Source organism: Peromyscus leucopus, chromosome 18, assembly GCF_004664715.2.
Source record: "Peromyscus leucopus breed LL Stock chromosome 18, UCI_PerLeu_2.1, whole genome shotgun sequence".
NCBI lineage: Eukaryota > Metazoa > Chordata > Mammalia > Rodentia > Cricetidae > Peromyscus > Peromyscus leucopus.
Window position 1 is genome coordinate 18,158,751 of NC_051078.1, and position 22,476 is coordinate 18,181,226.

A 22,476-nucleotide genomic window follows, 5' to 3' on the forward strand; every position below is an offset into this window, starting at 1 on the left:
TTATTATATTCACAGAAGTAAAAAAATTAATTTTATTAATTTTTTATTATATTCACAGAAGTAAAAAAATTAATAAAGTGGCAGTTACCTTGATAAGACCCTCCCATCAAATTCTACTTTCTGAGAAAGGTCATTCTCTGTTAATGTGGAGGTGGTTCTCACCCTGTCAAAATACATTTTGTAAGTCATTGTTTTAGAGCAATTACAATTTGACATAAATGACAAGGGTACCAAGGGGCTATGGCAATATTTTGAAATGGCACTGATTCAAAATGAAAACAAAAATTCAAAAATGTGATTATCGAAAGACGCCAAAGACATAGTGCCCCGGGCCAGTGTCGTCTTCCTCTACTCCCTTTCTCTTCCTTTGCTGTTGCATCCTTACTGGGCAGTCTAGGCTGGCTTGGCATGAGCTTCAGCTGCAGACCCGAGCCTGCACCCCAGCTCAAGCTGTTTCTAACCCTGTTCTTGTGCCTCCCTTCCAGCATAAGCGCTTGGTTTCTTACGGCCTGCCATTATGACCAACAAAAGTGGTTTTGCCAATAAACTCACAGGAAAGCTTCTTGTCCTTAGGAAACGGGAGGATGGGCAGAGTTTCCTGCAAATGAATGTTAAGGAGAGTATGCACAGTGATAGAGACCACTACGGTTCAGAGAGGCAGCACCACTGAGCCATAGGACCAAAAACAACATGTGCCTCCTTCCAAGCAGCTCAGTGACTACACAGGGAGACAAATCCTGGCACACTGAGCCCTATCCGTCAGATTTTCTGTAACAGGCAGCTAATACGATTCCTCGTTGAAACAATGAAGGGAAAGAGTGCTGGATGAACGAACCACGTCAGGCTCTGGATATATCAACGATATGTCGTCATACTCTATAGAGGGCATTGCAAGGCTCCTAGCCCTAAGAGTCTTTAAAACAGGAAGCAAAACACATACTCTATACTTAATGGTGTCCTTTATCTTAAGAGATGAGAGTCAATGTTGCGCCCTTACTGTTCATCTAGTTTTCTGAGAAACTGCAGGAATAGTGAAATAGCAATATATGATAGTAATAATGTGGGCAGCAGTCATTGGAAACAGGCAAAGCTTTGCCTCTGTAGTGTCTAGGTCCCACAGAACGGAAGCTGGAGATAGGAACCCACAGCCTGCTAGCCCAGCGAGAGTTTGGGAACACAGGGAAGAGCCCTGCAGGCTGCATCATCTCAATGTGGTGTAAGCCACTGGAACTAATGAAGTCATCCATCGTTCACTATGTTCCTGGAACGACTTTAAATGCTGGGAAAGTAGCAGCAGCAGTACCGGCTACCATTTATTGAGGACTTTGTAGACACTAGTCACTATTGAGTCACTTTAATATGCAGTGGTTTATTTAATGCTTGCAATAAAATTTAAGAGTAAAATACTGAGGTAAGCACTATTATCCCCGTTTAATAAATGTATTTATCATGGAAGACAGGCTAAGCAGTTGCTTACAGCCACGGGAGCATGCCACAGATCTGGAAAACAAATTAATTCCTAGTGGTGAGCAAAGGTGAGGTGATCGCATCAAGGAGCCTGGAGTCATCACAGAAGGACACAAGCAAATACATATTTATACTATGAAATGCAGGGTGCCACGTGAGGTCCCAGGTGCCCAGGAAGTGGCACAAATGCTTCTCTGGATAAGTTCTGAATCAGTTCAAAAAAGAAGAATTAAGCACACTGAATACTAACTGAAGATGATGCTGTCACCGACAAAGTTGGTGGAAAGCATGGTTTGGGCGTGCAGCGACAACAGGCTAAGTATGTGGCAGCAGAATGACACAGACTAACGGCTTCTTTTCACTGATGAAAAGCCTGTGACGCCTGATACAAGGATGAAATGTATGCAGCTGCAGGAAGCTGACTCCAGAGGAAAGAGAAGGCAGGGCCCGCTATACATGCCAACCCTACTGCCTACTTATAAAGCAAGGTTCCTTTTCTCTTCCCCTCCTCTTCCTCCTCCTCCTCCTCCTTCTCCTCTCCTCCTCCTCCTCCTCCTTCTCCCCCCCTCTGGGGGAAACAAAATAGTGGGAAGTCATGGATCTGAAAATCCTAATGGATAGGCCCCATGGGATTTTCTGAACTGGATTGACTTCAAGCAAGCTGTATGTATTTGTTATAAAGCAATACTTAAGACAGGTGCAAGAAAACAGATGAGAACTGAAAAACAGGCTACAAACCATCTGTGCACTTATGACAACTTGACACACAATATAGTAAAATTAAAATTCAGGGTGATATTTACTCTCAAGCGGGTTCAGATTTCTTAAGGGAAGACACAAAGGATACCAACAATCTAAGGACAGATTGGACAATTTGTCAAACTCCACATGAGGACATCTGGATGAACAATGCGCACGTGAAAATTAATCAGCATCATTAGTCTCCAGTGAAATGCAAAATAAAAGCACCCATACACATTCAGTGGGAGAAAGACAATGAAAAAGCCAGGCAACACCAAGTGCTGGCAAAGAAGTACAGCAATTGCAATCAGACCACGCATCCTGCCTCCGGGGTTACTATTTGACAGTATCTTGTAGAGCTGAACGTGGGCATGCTAAATAGTCCACAAAGGCTAAGTATTCCCTCAGCATAACGGAGTATGTGTGTTTACCAGGAGGCATGCACAAGCAAGTTCACAGCAGTATGATCCATAAGTCACTGAGCACGTTAAGCATCTGCGGATGGTAAGCTGTGGTATATTCATATGATGGGATGATGGGCAGCAATGATAAAAACAACTACAAAGGACAACATGGATGCCACTCCTAAAGATGATGTTGAGGAAAAGGCATTAGGCAAACTTCATTGAGAGTCTTTATAAAATATCACATTAGATTGATAATGATGGCTACGAGGAAGAAGAGGAAAGTCAGATAAACAGATAGACAGTATTGGAGGAAAAAATAGCTAGACACAGGGCTAGAGAGGTGGATCAGCTGTTAAGGGCATGTATCTTCCCTTCTAAATTATAAATGTAAAAACTTGGAATGCAAGGAAGATAGAATAAAAAATTTTAGGAGACAGCATTGAGGTCTGAAATTCCTAAACTTTTACTTCTCTTTATACGGTTTTAAAAACATGCAAATGCATTCAGTAAAGCACAGAAATATATTCTAACAATGCATCATGAAGCTTTTCTTACTTCGTTTCATGCAGAGTTCGTCTCCTAACTCGAAGTGGCACCCTCTCTGAGTCTGGAGGGACACGAGAACTCTCTTGTTCCTCAGTGTTTAAACTTTGTTCTGGATCGCTGATGACAGCCCTGAGTAGGAAGACACAAAACCTGATGTCTGGCATGACAAAATGTGTGCTCACTTATTGCCAAGCAGTTGGAAAATGTCAGACACCAGATGGCAATTTGTCCCGTTGTCATAACAATATTCGTCATATACGAGTGTACTTGATTATCAAAATACTGTCCATGAAAGGTGAATACAGTTATTTGCATTTTCATCCAAAAAGAATTTAAGAACACCTAGAAACTCCGAAGGGAAACAAGAGCTTCCTGCGCGTTTTTCTCTTAGTACTCTTCAGACAGACACTTTGCTGGTTTCTGATAACACTGGGAGAAATGTTGGTAAAGAAAATTTGCTCCAGTTTTCTTCCTGTTTCTGTAAAAGCACTGATCAAAGGCAACTTGGGGAGGAAAGGATTAATTTCATCTTGCACTTTACATTTCATTACTGAGGGGAGCCAAAGCAGGAGCTGGAAGCAGAATCCAAGAGGAAGGATGCTTACTAGTCTTCTCCCAGGCATCTGTTTTGTCAACTTGACATACCTAGGAAGAAGGAACCTCCAACAAAGAATTGTTTCTATCAGACTGGTCTGTGGGCATGTCTGGGGGGGGGGCATTTTCTTGATGGTTAACTGATGCAAGAGGACCTAGCTCTCTGTGATTGGTACCATCCTTAGGCAGGTGTCCTTGGCTGTGACTGAACCTAGGAGATGCAGAATTCATGGGTCACAGCTAAAGACTCTAGATAAACAAGAGCTGAGAATAAAGGCTACAAAGAGAAGAGCCAAGTGCAGCCAGCAGAAAGCCAAGCAGATCAGAGAACATTGCTTCCAAAAGGTGCAGGGTCTCCATGGAGACAGATACTGCTGATGGGCCAAGAAGATGAGAACTGAGAAGCCCCTTTATCTAGTGTCGTGACATCACCACTTTTCTTATGAAAAGAAAAAGACATCTTGCAGACAGTGACCTGCTGTGGATATCATTCTGTATAAATAAAACACTGATTGGCCAGTGGCCAGGCAGGAAGTATAGGCGGGACAAGGAGAGAGGACAATTCTGGGAAGTGGAAAGCAGAGGAAGGAGTCACTGCCAGCCGACACCATGACAAGCAGCATGTGAAGATGCCGGTAAGCCACGAGCCACATGGCAAGGTATAGATTTATAGAAATGGATTAATTTAAGATATAAGAACAGTTAGCAAGAAGCCTGCCACGGCCATACAGTTTGTAAGCAATATAAGTCTCTGTGTTTACTTGGTTGGGTCTGAGTGGCTGTAGGACTGGCAAGTAACAGAGATTTGTCCTGACTGTGGGCCAGAACTTGCCAGCACTTACACAGTATATGGAAGGTCCTAAGTTCAATCTCCCACACCAAATGCAAAAAGGAAAAGAAAAAAGAATATGCTAATCAGATGTGGATAGCCACCAAACTAAACATGTTTTTTGTCACACTGTAATTTATCACTTTGTATATATTTCATACAGTTTTCTGAGGGATTTAAAAATTATTGACAATTACTTTCACAGTTCTCAACTCTACACAATTCACCCAGGTTGCCACAGTGACTCTGTGGGATTTTCATTTCTAATGGAAAGATAGGATGCTTGTCACCATTTGGAAACCATAGCAATAGGCTCAGGGGTAAGTCCTGGTATCAATAAGATATCTTACTAGTCTCCTTAAATGATAGCACATCTTTAAAAGGTAATTTTCTACAGGTGCTATGACAAAAAGCCAATATCATGTGAAAATCAATATAGATCAGAAGGTAACTCTAAATAATTCTATGGTGCCCAAAAGCATACATCCCATTAGAAAGTAATTCTAGAAATCTAATGATTAAATAAAAAAAAAATGTTGTCTTCTAACTCATATACAATTCAAATGTCCATTAAGTTGTCAGGAAATAATGAAGTAGTTTAAATAAAAATATTTAATAAAGGCAATAAGTAGAATTTTTAAGTGTGTGCATGTGTGCATGCATGCACATGCATGCATCTGGGCCTGCATGCCTGGAAATACATGATCATGTGGGTGCATATGTTTGACCACATGACCGGGCACCAGTGGTCAAACTCCAGTGTTACTCCTTAGGATCGACCCTTCCTGTTTTTTGAGACAGGGTCTCTCGCCAAGTAAGCTAGGCTAGCTGACAAGCAAGATCCAAGGACCCACCTGTCTCCTCCCCTGCATGGAAATTACAGACACTTGCTACCACGCCTGTCTTTTCCACAGTGGTTCTGAGGATTTAAAGTAGGTCCTCAATACTTCAGAGACCGAACTGTCTCCCCAGCCTGAATGTTAAGTATTTCTCCTCATCTGTTTTTTCAAAAAGTTGTTAAAATGAAAAGAGTGCAGTGAACAGAAGTTTGGTTGACAAGCATAGGGGTGCTTTGCAAGACAAAGATATTTAGTGGTCAGTTTCAGAACAGAGGGCACTTACGAGAGACCAGCCTCACCTGGATAAGTGGTCGATCATCATTTGCTCGGCAACAGTTTGCTTCTTCTTCTCTACAGCCACGGTTTCCTGAGAAGATAAAAGAAAAACAACTTTGTTGTCCACAAAGCAGAACTGTTAATGCACATTATAAAATATGAATGTTTTGTTCTGATGGTTCCCATAAGTATAGATTACTATTGTTAATGTTAAATTCCAATTAGTCATTTTTTTAAATTTGGTTTGTCAAGAGAGGATTTCACTATGTAACAGACCTGGCTGCCCAAGGACTTACTTTGTTGACCAGGCTGGCCTCTAACTGGCAAGAGATCTGCCTGCCTCTGCCTCCCAAGTGCTAGGATTAAAGGCGTGCGCCACCACCGCCCACCTTTATTTTTTTTAAAACTCATTTAGCTATGTTCTTTATGAGTGCTCTATCTGTATGTACATTTGCATGCCAGAAGAGGGCACTGGATCCCATTACAGATGGTTATAAGCCACCATGTGGTTTCTGGGAACTGAACTCAGGACCTCTGGAGGAGCAGCCAGTGCTCTTAACCTCTGAGCCATCTCTCCAGCCCCATTAAATCTCAAATTACCATTCACTAAAAAAGAATGCACTGAAATTTCAGTGGACATCCTGCTCCATTTCCAACAAGTTGCCTTGCATTTCGCTGTCAGAACAAAGGAGGAGAATGTGGTGGCCCTTTTTCCCTATGAGCCCCCTGGTGAGACACCCTGCAAAACCCATCTCAACTTGCTGTAGGAAGATCCTCAACATGAACACACACGCACACGCACACACACACACACACACACAGAGAGAGAGAGAGAGAGAGAGAGAGAGAGAGAGAGAGAGAGAGAGAGAGACTTTTGCCTAAACAAGTCACAGTAGAGAAGACAAACAGAACTGACGCTTTGTGTTTTCATCACAAACCTGAAGAAAGCTGATGAGGTGGTTCAGCGGGCAAAGGCACTTGCTCTCAAGCCTCATGATCTGAGTTCAGTCCCTGGGACCCACATGATCAAAGACAAGAGCTGACTCCTGTAAGTTGTCCCTGACGACCAAGGGCTCACTGTGGCATAGGCATGCTTACATACATACATGCTCAAATATATTAATCAATTAACATTAGAAACTCATATCGTAGAAAGAATAACAATCTTTGCCCGGCACATAATGAATTGATAATAATAATAATTTTTCTTGACTACTGATTGTATTAAACGATCTTCATTAGTGCTTCCTTCTGGATGTAGCATGGCTGCTGTTCTCACAGACCCAGAGCAGCAAGAGATACCTGCACAAGATCAAGACAACCACAATTCTGGCACAGGTGAGAGAAATGCTCTCCAGGCCCCACCACTTTCTGGGAAGCTACTGGTAACTGATAGCTACTAGAGAAAGAATCATTCTTTTTTGAAAGTGAAGTCATTAGCAGGTTTGTCATGCTCCAGTTGATTGTCCCACACCCATTCATATACGGACAACACTAAGCAGACTTAGTGCTCTCTGTCTGTCTGTCTGTCTGTCTGTTTCTCTCTCTCTCTACCTCTCTACCTCTCTCTCTCTCTCTCTCTCTCTCTCTCTCTCTCCTCTCTCTCCCTCTCTCCTCTCTCTCTCTCTCTCTCTCTCACACACACACACACACACACACAAGACATTAAGTTGAGAGCAGGATGTGTTGTGGGAGATAAAATAAGGGGAGAAGTTGGGGGGATCAAATAGGGGAAAATATGGATCATATTTCATTGTATATGTGTATGGAATTTGCAAAGCAAAAATTATTAAAAATTAGAAAAACTGTCTTCACATCATTTTTTCACTTTCCAACTCACCTGAAAGTATGTTTTGCTATTTTTTAGGAAATATTCAATCAGAAGATTTGCTCAATTCCAGTTGGTTTATCGTGCAACTGTAAACACTAAAATATTTCTTTTGACAGACATGTCAAAGTTTAAATTTAAGAGTCAAATCGAAGCATGTTCTGGTGTTACCATGTAATTCCTGCCATCTCTACTCATTACTCCAATAAATAAAAACAAGTATGATGGCATTGTTTTAAAGAGAGGCTTTGCAACCATAGTTTTGTTTGAAGCAGACATCAAATAGTTTATAAAAATATCAAAATCGCCGGGCGGTGGTGGCGCACACCTTTAATCCCAGCACTCAGGAGGCAGAGGCAGGTGGATCTCTGTGAGTTCGAGGCCAGCCTGGGCTACCAAGTAAGTTCCAGGAAAGGCGCAAAGCTACACAGAGAGACCCTGTCTCAAAAAACCAAAATAAATAAATAAAATAAATAAATAAATAAATATCATAGCAGCAAAATAAAAAGTAAAGAGTCCTTAGAAACCTAAGAAATGGGCACAGTCACCTAAATGGTAGTCTTGAATTAAATTTAGCTTTTATTTGGCAGAAATTTAGGATGCAACATTCATACATCCAAATAGAGCTAACATCACTTAATAGCTACATTCGGTGCTGTTTTCTAAGATCACCACATTACAATTTTCATCTAATAATAAATTTAGAGCAGCAATTAAATAGAAATTAAATAAAGCAATGTGCACTTTACGATATTGAAGGGTGGTGCAAACAGTAGACAATAACTAAAACGTATTTAAACTATATATAGAAAAAAAAATTCATGTTGGCCAAAACATAGTTGTAAAACCCAAGAACAAGCAGAAGAGGGCGATTAGTGGCTATCACAGTCCATGCAGAAAGTCTGATTTGAGCACTAAGGTTCATGGTGACTTAGACTTCCTGTCAAAGATTGGACCCACCCTCAACAACAGAGGTCTGCGTGCATGATGCAGCTTTAAAGCACAGGTGACCTGTCCACACCGCAAAAGTTGCAGAGGACATAGAGAAGAAGGGGGTCATCAAAAATCACAGCTCTGTTCCTTGTTTAAGTTGCTGGAAACTAGATCAAGGCGCTTCCACGGGCTTGTTTTACAGTCAACAGGTATTGTTGCAGATGCCTTGAAAGTTCACTCATACAAATGTTTCCGGGAGGGGGGCGGGCACAAAACAGATACACAGGAGTACCACAGCCAGGAAGTATGCCTTGGGCTTACTTGATGATGCCATTGTAAAGAAATGAAATCCATCGGTAGCCAGATGGTTTGGGGTTTTGCAAAGTACAATATCTGTGGGGTTTAGGTACTGGCGACACCCATTTCAAACACAACTTCGGGAGATAACAATCAGCCTTATCTGGGACAGAATTTTGCCTCGTGAGTAGCTTTTGTTATTTTTGTATGATAACCTGGGTAATGCTCTCTATCCCTCTAAACATAAATACCTGAACAATAAAAGGCACAGAAAAACTGCTTGTGTGGTTCTACAGCAAGAACTGTAACAGATTCACAGCCACAAAAAAAAAAAAAAAAAAAAAAAAAAAATCACTCTCCCCATCCCACTGTGAAATCCACTGTGTACTGATTCCGGATGATAGCAACCAAATGTCTACATCTTGATTGTGTCTTCCCCTTAAACCACAGATTCTCAACCTGTGGGTCATGACCACATTGGGGGAGGGGCGGTCACACATCAGATATCCCGAATATCAGATATTTACATTACAATTCATTACAATGGGAAAATTACCATTATGAAGTAGCAATGAAAACAAATTTACGGTTGGGCTCACCACAACATGAGGAGCCGTGTTAAAGGGTCATAGCATTAGGCAGGTTGAGAAGCAGTCGCCTAAATCATAACACTTATATAGCTGGGTAAAGCATATTGCTTCGTTATTATTTAGGCCATCCAAACCACAGCTTTCCGAGTTTGTGAGTTATCAGGTTGGTGTTTTGTCAGCCTCTGTGGGATGTCTAAGGTGTTAATCTCTTGGCAGTTAGGGAGGACCAGAGGACTTCACCTTTCAGCCGCCTTTTCCCCCCTTACTACAGGACACCAGAGAAGTGTGATAATTATCTATGCATAACAGGCCTGGCCTAAGTAATAGTCATCAGTTTGACTGATTTTGGAAAAAAAAAAAAAAAATATATATATATATATATATATATATATGTATATATAAATTTAAGTTTAATATTAAAAGCCTGAAGTGTGTGTGTGTGTGCGCGCATGTGTGCGCGCATGTGTGTGTGTGTGTGTATGTGTGCGTGTGTGTGTTTATATCAACATCTATATGCAGGTCAGATGACAAACTGGAGTGTTATTCTCCAGATTGCATCTACCTTTTTTTGGTTTTGTTTTTATTTTTTGAGACAAAGTCTCTCATTGGCCTGGAGCTCACCAATCAGGCTAAATCAGTGGTTCTCAACCTTCCTAATGCTGAGACCCTTTAATACAGTTCCTCATGTTGTGGTGACAGCCCCCACACACTCTAAAATTATTTTTATTGCTACTTAATAACTGTAATTTTGCTACTGTTATGAATCATAATGCAAATTTTGAAGATCAAGGTTTGCCAAGGGGGTCATGACCACAGGTTGAGAACCACTGGGCTAGACAGCGGGGACACTGTGCCCTGGATCAGCACAGCCCACTGGGTTAGAAAGCCAGGGCCACTGTGCCCAGGATCAGCATAGCCCTAGCACTGGGATTACAAGTGCATGTAACCACACTCAGCTTTGGTCATGTGGGTTCTAAGCATCAAACCCAAGGCCTTGTGATCTCAAGGTAAATACTTACTAACTGAACCATCCCTCTGGCCCCCAAATCTACAGTCTTCATTTTTCTTTTTCTTTCTTTTTTGGTTGTTTGGACAGAGGGTTTCTCTCTGTAGCTTTGGAGCCTGTCTGTAGAGCAGGCTGGCCTCAAACTCACAGAGATCCGCCTGTCTCTGCCTCCCAAGTGCTGGGATTAAAGGCATGCGCCACCACCAGCTACAGTCTTCATTTTATCTAAAGAAAACTTACTTGGTTCCTGGACTATTGTAATGATATTGTATTCCCCAAAATATTGTGCACCCTAATAAACTTATCTGGGGTCAGAGAACAGAACAGCCACTAGATATAGAGGCCAGAAAATGGTGGTACACACACCTTTAATCTTAGCATTCCAAAAGCAGAGATCCATCGGGATCTCTGTGAGTTCAAAGCCACACTGGAAACAGCCAGGCATGGTGACACATGTCTTTAGTCCCAGGAAGTGATGGCAGGAAGCAGAAAAGTATATAAGGTGTGAAAACCAGGAACTAGAAGTTTTTAGCCTGATTAAGCTTTTAGGCTTTTAGCAGCAGTTCAGCTGAGATCCATTTGGATGAGGACACAGAGGCTTCCAGTCTGAGGAAACAGGATCAGCTGAGGAATTGGCAAGGTGAGGTAGCTGTGGCTTGTTCTGCTTCTCTAATTTTCAGCGTTCACCCCAATACCTGGTTCCAGATTTGTTTTTATTGATAAGACCTTCTAACAATTTGTGCTACAGACTATTTATTCCATAGCTGGCCTAAAATGTCTATAATATCAGTAGCTCATGAATTGTATACATGTGTGCAAAAATATATACATATGCATATATGTGTGTCTATATGTATATACACATATATACATATATATGTATACACACACACAAAGTGTTTTGAGGGAGAAAGGTGAGGGGAGAAATGTTGTAATCAAAACATAATCTTAAAAATAAACCAAGCCGGGCGTGGTGGCGCACGCCTTTAATCCCAGCACTCGGGAGGCAGAGCCAGGCGGATCTCTGTGAGTTCGAGGCCAGCCTGGGCTACCAAGTGAGTCCCAGGAAAGGCGCAAAGCTACGCAGAGAAACCCTGTCTCGAAAAACCAAAAAAAAAAAAAAATAAAAAAAAAAATAAACCAAAATATTAGGTTTATTTTTGTGGCAAGAAACTGGTATCAAATTCAAAGCATACTAACATAGTGGCCAATAAATATTTTGAGCAGAGTAAACTAAATTTTCACAAACTCAATGATTCAAAACAAATTTTCCTCAGGGAATATACCTAACACAAGTAAATTGTTTATAAACACTAAGGACTCAATTTCGATATTAATGAGTAGTTAACCTAGTCCAAATTCACTGTTATAATTCTTTATTCAATTATAACTGTACAGTCTTGGAGTGTAAATACCTTAGTGACTTATCAAATAAACCAAACTGCTGATGGCTTACCGCATCCGATTTCCTTGTACTGTTCCTTATACGGTAAGGGCTATCCGCATAGCCTTGCTGTAGGAGGGCTTTCCTGTCCAAAGTCATAAGGTCATCCACACTAGCTTCTTCAACCTGATCACACTATACAATGAAAGCCATAAACAAACCATCAGGCACATATTCACAATACCTGCTTTTAACAAAACCAGGGAAGAGATAACCAGGAAATAGATCAAAGGCTGTTTGAAAATTAAGAGTAGAAGCCTGTCTTGGGATGCAGTTCTTCCATTTGTTCAGCTAGATGACCTTTCTGAGCCTCATTTTAATCATAAATTGGGGAGATCTCAAAGCCTTCCCCAGGCTAGGCTCAGGGAAATGGCAAAGCCTTCCCTCCTGGTCCAAGTGCCAATGTCCATTAGGTGTGCAGAAAATGTCCATCGTAGTTTTTTCCCTCCAGATGTTTACAGCCTGAGGACTGTCCCCTGCAGGGATGGCTCTGTCGATTAACCAAACCTGCCTCCTCGTTCAGCAGTATAGAACAACCCTGGCTCCTTGTTTATTGGATGAATAACTCTGCCTTCCTATTCAGCTCTATATGATAAACAGGCTGGGCTTCTGGGGTGATGTGGGTTTTCTACTGAGAGCCCAGTCTACCCAATCCCAGTTTCTCTGTGCCCATGGGCTTTCCTTCCATCGTTCCCTCACTGCCAAAGTCAGGTCAGTCCTTGGAGCAAGGACTATTCTCCATGAAAGTATATTCAAGAGTACTAAGGGAGTCTTTGGGATTTCAAAAAGATAAACACCAAAACTTTCTATAAATGGGAGATATGTAACTGCTTATATATACAAGATATTTATATATAAGCAACTAGTCAAGAACCTGATGGACTTCAGGAGTCTCTCCTTGAAGATTTCTCCTCACTGTCCATCTTCCTTGGAAGGTCACACATGTAAGAGTATAGGAATAAAATTTTCTGTGTGAAAGATACTGACAAGAGAGCTTTGGGTTTGTGGTGAAGATTAGCCTAGTTGATATATGTAAAATACTTCAAGTAGCCCTGGCTTATGGAAATGAAGGTTCAGTATTAAGCTTTCTAAATTAACAGCAGAAATGGCATTTTTAAGATGCAGGCATTATTCACTTTAAATTTCATTCATACTTTACAAAGGTTCACGTTACCTTTTCATCCACCTTCAGTTTGGAAGTGTCCGGCATTCGAGCAGCCTTTGCCTTTTCTGCCATCCTCTGAAGGTACTGTTTATAACCTTCTTTCATGTCAGTTGCATATTGCTGATATTTTAGCTTGTACTTGCCTGTTGGTGCTGGCAAATCCTCAGGTATTATGTCCTGATCCTAGCAGCAAAACAGAAAGTCTGCTGTCCCCGAGAAAAGTATTCTGTTCCTAATATTTTTATTGATTATTGGGGAATTTCACTTCATAAACAAACCCCCAAGCACACTCCCTTCCCAGTCCTCCCAGGCCCACCCCACAACCCTTGTGACATGCATCCCCCATGGGGAAAAACAAAAGAAAAAATAATAAGTCCAATTTGTGTTGCCCATATAGTCACCGGAACAGGGTCGAACTCCCAGTGACCAGCCTCTTAAAGAAAACTGAGTCCTTCCCCATCTGCACCCTGCCAGAAGCTATTGATTATGGAGAGCTACAATTCAGCACCCTTATCACAATTTTTCAGAGTTCTCTTTGATGGCCAGAAAAGGTTTTTTTCTTTTTTTAACTTTTGGGTTTTTTTTGGGGGGTGGGTGTTTGTTTGTATGCTTGGTTGGTTGGTTGGTTGGTTGGGTTTGTTTGTTTGTTTGTTTGTTTGTTTGTTTGTTTGTTTGTTTTTCCAGACAGGGTTTCTCTGTATAGACCTAGCTGTTCTGGAATTCAAGCTGTAGACCAGGCTGACCTTGAATTCACAAAGATCTGCCTGCTTCTTCCTCCCGAGGGTTGGGATTGAAGGCGTGCGCCAGCACTGCCAGAGCAGAAAAGGATTTTCTTTTAATAGTAATTTTCTTGTTGACATTGCCAGGCTTACCATTTACTTTAGCTCTTAGCTCTAAAGAAGACTACCATAGTCCGAGTTCCAAACAGAAGGGACATTTAAAACATTCGGCTGAGAGCACTGACCAGAGGTGAACTGACCAGAATGGGCACTTGGCCTCAGGAATCCTTTACTCTTTGCTCGGCTGAAGGTCTGCTTACAAAAGTCACTTTAAAGAATTAACATCAAAGTTTTTTCTTAGGTATTTTATGTAGGTTTTTTTATTATTATTATTTTCTGATCAAAGCTGTCCTAGGAATTAGAGATTAACAACACTAAGAAGCACTGGTCGCCATTTCTAGAATAGTACCATATTTTACCCCCTATTACTTTGTGGTTGCTTGTCAAATTTCCATGGTAACAAGAGATAATAGTCAGTGGACATTCATTCAGTCTTAGACAAGCACTGAGGTCACAGTTAGAGCAACAGCCATTGAAACATACAGACTAAGGTGGTATTATTTATTACTATTATTATTGATGAAGTAAAATTTTATTTTCCAACTCCATCGTACTCTAGGAGCTTAAAATCTGAGCTAATTTCTAAGAAAGCAATGTTCTGCCATTCAAATAATAAGATATAACCTCATTTTTTACATTTTTTTAAAATCCCTGTCATCCATATTTAGATACACCTGTAATTTCCCAACTTTGCAGGAACTACTTGAAATGCCATTCCCATATTTGAAAACTATCAGTATTAAAAAAACTATCAGTAGCATTCTTGGAAATTTTTATATGCAAACGATGTAAACCAAACAGAGGATAGACCAATCGGCAAAGAGTGATGTGTAGTAACAGTGAAACACATACTGACCACTTCATTTAGATCATGTTGAATATATGGCCTTTGACATGGCAGAACCCAACCTAGAGCAGAAGGTAACTGCGGCGGCTTGAGATGAACACGCATTGTACTACATGGTGCTTGTGAAAAATTATCCTAAAAAAAATAAAATGGAGTGATAGTACACGCTCATGGGTGCTACTGTAGTCAAATGTGTATTATATTAAATATAAAGTTAAACTTACCTCCTCATCAGAGTCAACAAGGCTTCCCAAATCAAGTGGCGGGACCCTAAAAGAAATAATCTATACAGCTCATAAAATTTAAAGTGAGTCTGTAATAACAGAAGAAGCATTATCAAGTACATTATCTACACAAAGTCACAATTAAGCTAGTGTTGGCTGCCACTGCATGGCAAGAAGTGTTGTAGTTTTTTGATAAATGTTTATTCAGCAGCTTTTCAAACTGATTACTAAATACAATCATCATTAATAAAATATAATAATAATAATAAAGTTCACAGATTTATAACTAAATAAATTATATTCAGAACAAGGGTGGGGCTAAGGAGGTGCCTCAATGACCAAGGCATTTTCCAGACAGGACAGAGGTTCAGATCCCCTGAGCCCACATAAAAGCTAGGCGGGTGTGGCAGCCGCTTGTCATCAGCACTCAGGAGAATAAGAAGGGCTCCGCGAAGCACAGATGCACAGCACACACATCTACAGACACACGGGAAAAGAACAAAGGCAGTAAGTACTCCACATCCACTGTCGTGCTCTATTGTACATGCCCGAGGGGAACTTGTGTGCTGCTGAGGTGAGGACATAGCAGGTTAGTAAGATCTGTATCTGTGGCATATTATAACTGCACATGTCCCGTCCCAATTCTGTTCACCAGCATTGGATTGTTTGCAAGGAAATCAGCAAATAATATGAAGCAAGAATTGATTTACTATTTTGTTGACTTCCGAGACTTAAAAAGAAGAAGAAATATTAATAATGCAAATCAAATGAAATACACCATATATGTAGCTGTCAAGTAGTGGATAGCTGTCTTAGTTAGGGTTCCGATTGCTGCAGTGAAACACCATGACCAAAGAGCAAGTTGGGGAGGAAAGGGTTTATTTGGCTTACACTTCAGCATTGTTGTTCATCACTCAAAGAAGTCAGGACAGGAACTCAAACAGGGCAGGATCCTGGAGGCAAGAGCTGATGCAGAGTCCATGGAGGGATGTTGCTTACTGGCTTGTTTCCTATGGTTTGCTCAGCCCACCTTCTTATAGAACCCAGGACCAACAGCCCAGGGATGGCTCCATCCACCATGGGCTGGGCTCTCCCCCATTAATCACTAATTGAGAAAATGCCTTACAGCTGGATTTCATGGAGGCATTTCCTCAGCTGAGGCTCCTTCCTCTGATGATTATAGCTTTTGTCAAGTTGACACACAAAACCAGCCAGGACAGTGGCACAAGAGAAAATTCAACAATATATTTTTTTTTTTTTTTTTTTTTTTTTGGTTTTTCGAGACAGGGTTTCTCTGTGTAGCTTTGCGCCTTTCCTGGAGCTCACTTGGTAGCCCAGGCTGGCCTCGAACTCACAGAGATCCGCCTGGCTCTGCCTCCCAAGTGCTGGGATTAAAGGCGTGCGCCACCAACGCCCGGCTCAACAATATTATTTTAAGCATTCAAAATTGGTTTCCCCAAGAAACCACTCATAATATTTTGTAGCAAGTAAAAATATCAACCAACATTCAACTTGCAACTGGTTCATCACTACAGCTATAGGCTGATTACAGATATTCAGAGAAAAACAAAGCATTCTATGGGTACAAACTGGCTAAATGGACTTTATAATAGTTTAACTATTTTATTAGATGTATAAATTTATTGCTATATATAAATTTACTTAACAAAAGCTTTGATTAACTTAACATACACTTACTTTTTATAAATGAGCAAATAAAAATGTATAGTAAATACTTAATAAATTTTCACAACTGTAAAACATATATTAGCACACAACTGGAACATCACTTGCTACACTCTCCTTGACACACCCCTCCCATATTATCTAGATTGTGTGTTCAGTGTATAAGCATAACTTTTTACTTAAACATAACTTAAGTTTCACGTCTAGCTTAAGATAAAGGTATCTATCATGTAGAAACAGATGAAATTATTGACTTTGCTTATTTTTAGTCTACAAAAAGTATTAATGTGGTGTGATTCAACCTAACAAATCACATGTCTTGTAATCTAAATGATATGAAAAGTACACTTCAAAGTATTTAATACTTTTCAAATAATGTATGACATATTCTAAAGCCATAAAAAATAAGGCTTTAATAATATCAATAATATTCTCATATGCTTCAGCATAACAGTTTTAAACACAGGTATAGTTACTATTAGATGATGTTTACTATGCTAATCACAAAATGAAGAATGTCATAAATTTCTTTAATATATGCATTTAGAGTAGGTATACTTACCTTGATTTATACATGCTATCAAAATACCCTACAGAATTCCTAAACTCATACAGTTTTGTGATGTTATGTATTATTTTAAATTAAACTTGAATCTTAAAGACAAAATGAATTTTCTAAGAAAGAATTTATTTTTTTCAGGAAAATGTGAGAACAGTATTAAATAAGAAAAACAGAATATTATCCGTATCCCTATTATCCTATTAAAATAAGTTTTTCAGTTCTGGAGTGATAATATTCAGGCTTTCTCTATGTAGGTGTTTCTGCAGTTCACAATAAAATTTATACGTCTATAGATAGTTTTTAACTTCAAGCTATCATAAACATGTGCCAGTTCAGCAATAAAAATGTGAAGAAATGTAGCTCACACAGGTAGGCATGGATGCTGGATTGCCCATGATCTGGAAGTCCATCCTTGCTTTAATTGAGAGAGAGAGAGAGAGAGAGAGAGAGAGAGAGAGAGAGAGAGAGAGAGAGAGAGGAATCAGTGTGCATTATACATTAAAAGTATATATACATTAAGTCATGACTGGATGCGATTAAAGACAATTATTTTTTTTTTCAATAAACACCATAGAAAATGTGCCTCCCAAGACTCTCCTCATTGTATTTAAGATACGGAGAAAATGATAACTAACGCAGATAATGGCCACCTTCCCAGGACTGTCAGCTTTGGAAGATATGCCCTCAAGCAAGACTGGAGCATTCAGGAAGACTGTAACAGCCAGAGGACTGGGATGTGTCCTGTTAGGTATATACATGATAGGGAAGCTGTACCCATGGACCCTCAATGGCATGGTTGTTTAACCAAGACCTGAAAAATAATAACACCAGTTGACATGCCATTGTGGATGGAGGAAATCTTTCAAGGCCCCACCCCTACATAAAGAGCTACAGGCAATAAATGGCTGCTGAGACAGAGAGAGATCCCTCTTCTCCAGGGAAAAGCCCCAGATGAGTTAACCAATCCCAAGTAGTTAGCCCTAAATGCATATACCTATGAACAACACTAAAGGGACTCAGCAGGTTATATTTATAAATTATATACATATGTATTATAATAAAGAGTAAGCGGCCATGTAGGAAGGAGTTTGGGGAGCATGGGAGGAGATGGAAGGCAGTGAGGGAATAGAAAATCATATAAATATAGTACTAATATATGAAATTATCAATAAACAAATAAAATCACTACAATATATGAGAGAGAGAGAAATTGCATTTAGTTGCTCCATGAAATATAAAGAGTGGTGTCTTGAGAGTTGAGAAGAAGTTTCCTCACCATACAAATCCAGATGCCCTTCCTACACTAATATAAAAGCATAAGATGTGCTGTGTACACATTTTAATGTGGGTTTAAATACAAAAATAGCAAGATGGCGACTGCTATATGATCCATAGCTCTGTGGCTTGACGCTGTAGCCATGACTAGTGCCGTTAATGTCTTCACCTTTTTGCCTTTCAGAATTCTGAACACTCCGAGAGAGTGAAGGTGTCATTCTCAATGAAACCTTTTGTTGCAGCCCACATTTTATCATCTTTCTGCTTTAAACATATATGGCTTTCCTTTAAATATCTTCCTTAGTTGAATTTAATACTGTGAGAATATGACTCTCTTCTGTAAGACTAGAGGAGCTAATTCTTCATTTCATTCATTGTTGGGTCTTTAGTACCTAACATTATGCTAAGCAGGTTATGAGTACAATATAAATAAAACTCAAGCTATTCAAGTCACTGAAATTCCATTTTAAATAAACAGTATACAAGTTAGAGAAAGTTCAGTTTATGAGCTCTTAAATCTTCCTTTGTACATAAATTATACTATATCTTATATGAAAACTCATACTTTTAGAGTATTTAATATATAAAATGATTATAAGGTGTGTGATTAAATATGCAGTTTAAAATGATGCACCAATTAAACATGAATCCACTAGCATGTAATAGGGGCAACATTGTAAAGAAAATAGTATTTTCTTCTTTCTTTGTATTTTCTTCTTTCTCTTATATTTTCTGTAGACACATGGGGATTTTTGAAATAACAATGATAAAGCAATAATCTTAAATTTAAAAAATTAAAACTAAATCAATCAATGGCAAATTTTAAAATAATGATTATCTTCAATTTTGGTGGCCCTGGACTTTCAAATCTAGGAAATGCTGATCCTAAATATTTGTGGGTGTGAACAGTCATAATAACAGGAAGAAAGGACGGTGGAAGCAATTGAAGGAATCGTTCTGTAAGAGGAAAATTCCGGGGCTTACATACTTGTAGTGAATTCTTTCGTCGAGAAAACAGGCGAGGTTGGCTCCTAGATGCAGCCACTCCTTTGACCTCTAAGTCCATTCAAATGTACGTATTTCTCATGCAATATGCTGAACTTTAAAAAAATAAAATAAAATAAATGCAAAGTGGTCATTCTTATCCTAATTTTAAGTAACCCATACACAGTACTTTTCCATAGAAAGAAATTGTGTTGAAAGGTTATGGCCAATACTAAATCTTTAATAATTTTATAAACTGAAATCAAGTTTGGGTGATGCACATAGACCACACTTCATGAAAGTCTGCATGATGTATGCCCGAAGAGGTCCACATCTTAATCTCTACACTTGGTGAACATGTGTCTCTTTCACGGCTAAATAGATATTTCAGGGAGAGTTAAATTTAAATTTTGATATGGGAAAGCTGACTCCCTTGGGTTCACTGGCTCCACACAGGTTTTTAGAACAGAGGTGCAGGAGGAACTGGGTGAGATGGAGAAGGTTGGGAGATTGAATCACAAGTCCGAGAGGAACACAGATGCCATGCAGCTGCCACCAAAGATGGAAATGATGCTGGATGCCTTCTAGAAAGGACAAGAGACAAGGAAAGACGCCTCCCCCCGCCCCCGGGGACATCCAAAAGGAACCAGCTGTGCTGGTAGCTTGTTTTTTGCAGTTCCAGACAAAATGTGTGCACTGACCTCTAAGATTATAATACAATACATTTGTATTATTTACAGCCACCCAGTCTGTTCTAAGATTTTAGAGCAAAATTGGGAAACTAATAATCTGCCTATCTTCCCTACCACAGGGTCTCATTCTTCTTTTATACTCATTTCTCAAGCCATTATGGATTTTGATATTGTCAGAGTGGACTAACGAAAATATTTCTTCCAAACTGGTTCGTAACGTATAAGACAAGTTGACTATTAGCGCCTTTCTCATCCTCATGGAATGACATAGCATTTAGTAGATGGCAACAATATCTATTATTTCATGCCCAGTATACTCTAACCCCAATTCTTTTGTACCTTATCTTTTTTGTCCTCCCCATCCCACCCTGGAATCTTCTCCTCTAAAAATCACTCACCTTAGGCCAGGAGTCCTATGCTAATAGCAAATTCAAGATGATTTTGCAACCCAGAGAAAACATATTCTGAAAACGGGACAAGTCATCAGATTTTAAAATAATCCTAACCATGCTTCAAGTGGCTCTCTTTTCAGTGACCTTTCAAAAGACTCGACTTTTATGTTCTAAGCCCAAAGCCCATTATTTGATCATGTCATACAAGGTACTACATTTGCAGCATGGAACAGCACCAAGTATTCTTCAGGAAAACTGTAAACTTATAAAAGCCATGACTACTGGGGCTGCTCACTTTATATTTCAGAACTTGGCAGAAAGCCTAGAAAATGAGAGAATTCAGTCAATTAGGTATGAGTTAACTCAGAATGACAGCATAAAAGTAAGTCATTCAGACACAAATAAGAGTGTTCAAAGGGAAATGTAGCTATAAGGGCACACTGGAGTCTAGAGGATTAGCATCTGTCTACCAGCACCCCAATTAGAGAATCTAAAGATTTGGACAGAGCTCCTAAAGCTAAAATCACCCAAGCTCCTGATGTTTTGTTTGTTCGTTTGTTGTTTTTTGGGGTTTTTTGTTTTGTTTTTCGAGGCAGGGTTTCTCTGTGTAGCTTTGCACCTTTCCTGGAACTCACTCTATAGCCCAAGCTGGCCCCGAACTCACAGAGATCCGACTGCCTGTGCCTCCTAAGGGCTGGGATTAAAGGCATGCGCCACCATCGCCGCCGCCGCCACCACCCCCACCCGGCTAAGCTCCTGATTTTTACACTGAGCAAGCTGAGGCCCAGAAAAGTCAATGTTGCTTGGTTTAAACAAGTGCCACTATTATACAGAGTCTTAATTCATACCCAGCCTCTGAATCTCCTTCCAATATTCCACCCTTGCTTAGCACAGAAAACAGAGGCCTCAGGAAGCAATTTGTTGTGAGGACTAAAGAACAGATATTTTATGCAAATGGCTGAAAGCTGGACTTTGGATTGCATTGAGGGACAGCAAGGCTCCTGGTCCACTCAAACCACTTCAGGTATGAGGTGCTATTGCTAGTGTGTAGTTACTATGGCTGACTAATGTCTTAACCACTGAGTCACCACTTCATCCCTTCCTTGTTTCTTAACAGTGACCATTTCCACCTCCCGTTATTATTATTTCTCTCCCGGTAAAAGTATCAGTGACTTTGATTTTGTTTATACAAATTTTAAAGAGTGTGAACACAAGTGAATGGAAGAGATAAAAGGAATCTAATCTACTTCATAAACAAAGAAGAGGGAAAAGATTAATAAATACAGTTCAGTACTTAAATTCCATGAGGGACGCGGACTAAGTCCACCCTGAATCTGTAGTGACAACCGAGCCAAGATCTGAAAATGAACAAAAAATTGTTCTTAATTCAATTAAAATCTTACTTCACAGTACCTGGTGTGGTCCAAAAGGAATCCACTGTTGTCTTCACCCAGGACTCAAGGACAGGCTAGGGACACAGAGCAAGCCACATTGCCTTGACCTAACAATATCAGCTCTGTAAAGCCCAAAACAGGAATAGAAGGGCTGGACAGGTATAAACCAGGGTGATTCCACCAAGAACTACCTTCTGGGAGCTTCCCACAGGCAGGCCCAAGGGGCAGTTCCCAGCAAACACAACAGTTTAGAGCAGACTCTCTGGTTGCTAGGCAACAGGGCTCTGGTTCACTAGGCTTCCTCTTTCAGCTCTCCAACTTCCCCAGTAATATTAAAGGGGAAGTTTTTATTCAACTCCACGTCCTCAGTTACCTCTTGGAAACCTCTGGGTCCAGTGCTGTGTATCCCATCCCACCACCCAGCAAACCAGTTTCCAAACTCTCTCCTCACAGGCAAACTCACCTAGCAGTCTGAGGTTTCTGCTTTAAGACAGAGCTTCCCAGGCCTGAGAACCCTGCTCTGCCCTAAATCCTGGACTGGAGTCACAGTACAGGAAGGGACTTATTCACAACAAGCTTCTCCTACACCAGGAGAGCGCCAAAACCCGGGAAGGATCAA

General features: G+C 40.2%; 1 protein-coding gene across 4 annotated transcripts in view; it reads right to left on the reverse strand.

Moving 5' to 3' along the window:
* Nucleotides 1-22,476, reverse strand: part of Caps2 (calcyphosine 2) — a 54,383-nt gene that overhangs the window by 18,243 nt on the left and 13,664 nt on the right. The window contains exons 1-10 of one of the 4 annotated variants that reach the window (XM_037196767.1): nucleotides 22,321-22,420; nucleotides 19,384-19,495; nucleotides 17,486-17,535; nucleotides 14,873-14,918; nucleotides 14,658-14,783; nucleotides 12,972-13,145; nucleotides 11,810-11,932; nucleotides 5,723-5,790; nucleotides 3,171-3,290; nucleotides 89-163 (exon numbers count right to left, since the gene is read on the reverse strand). In XM_037196767.1, coding sequence (XP_037052662.1) covers nucleotides 89-163; nucleotides 3,171-3,290; nucleotides 5,723-5,790; nucleotides 11,810-11,932; nucleotides 12,972-13,145; nucleotides 14,658-14,783; nucleotides 14,873-14,918; nucleotides 17,486-17,535; nucleotides 19,384-19,461 — 860 coding nt within the window. In that variant the 5' untranslated portion in view covers nucleotides 19,462-19,495; nucleotides 22,321-22,420. The other 3 variants (XM_037196766.1, XM_028873100.2, XM_037196768.1) reach the window with 3 other exon arrangements.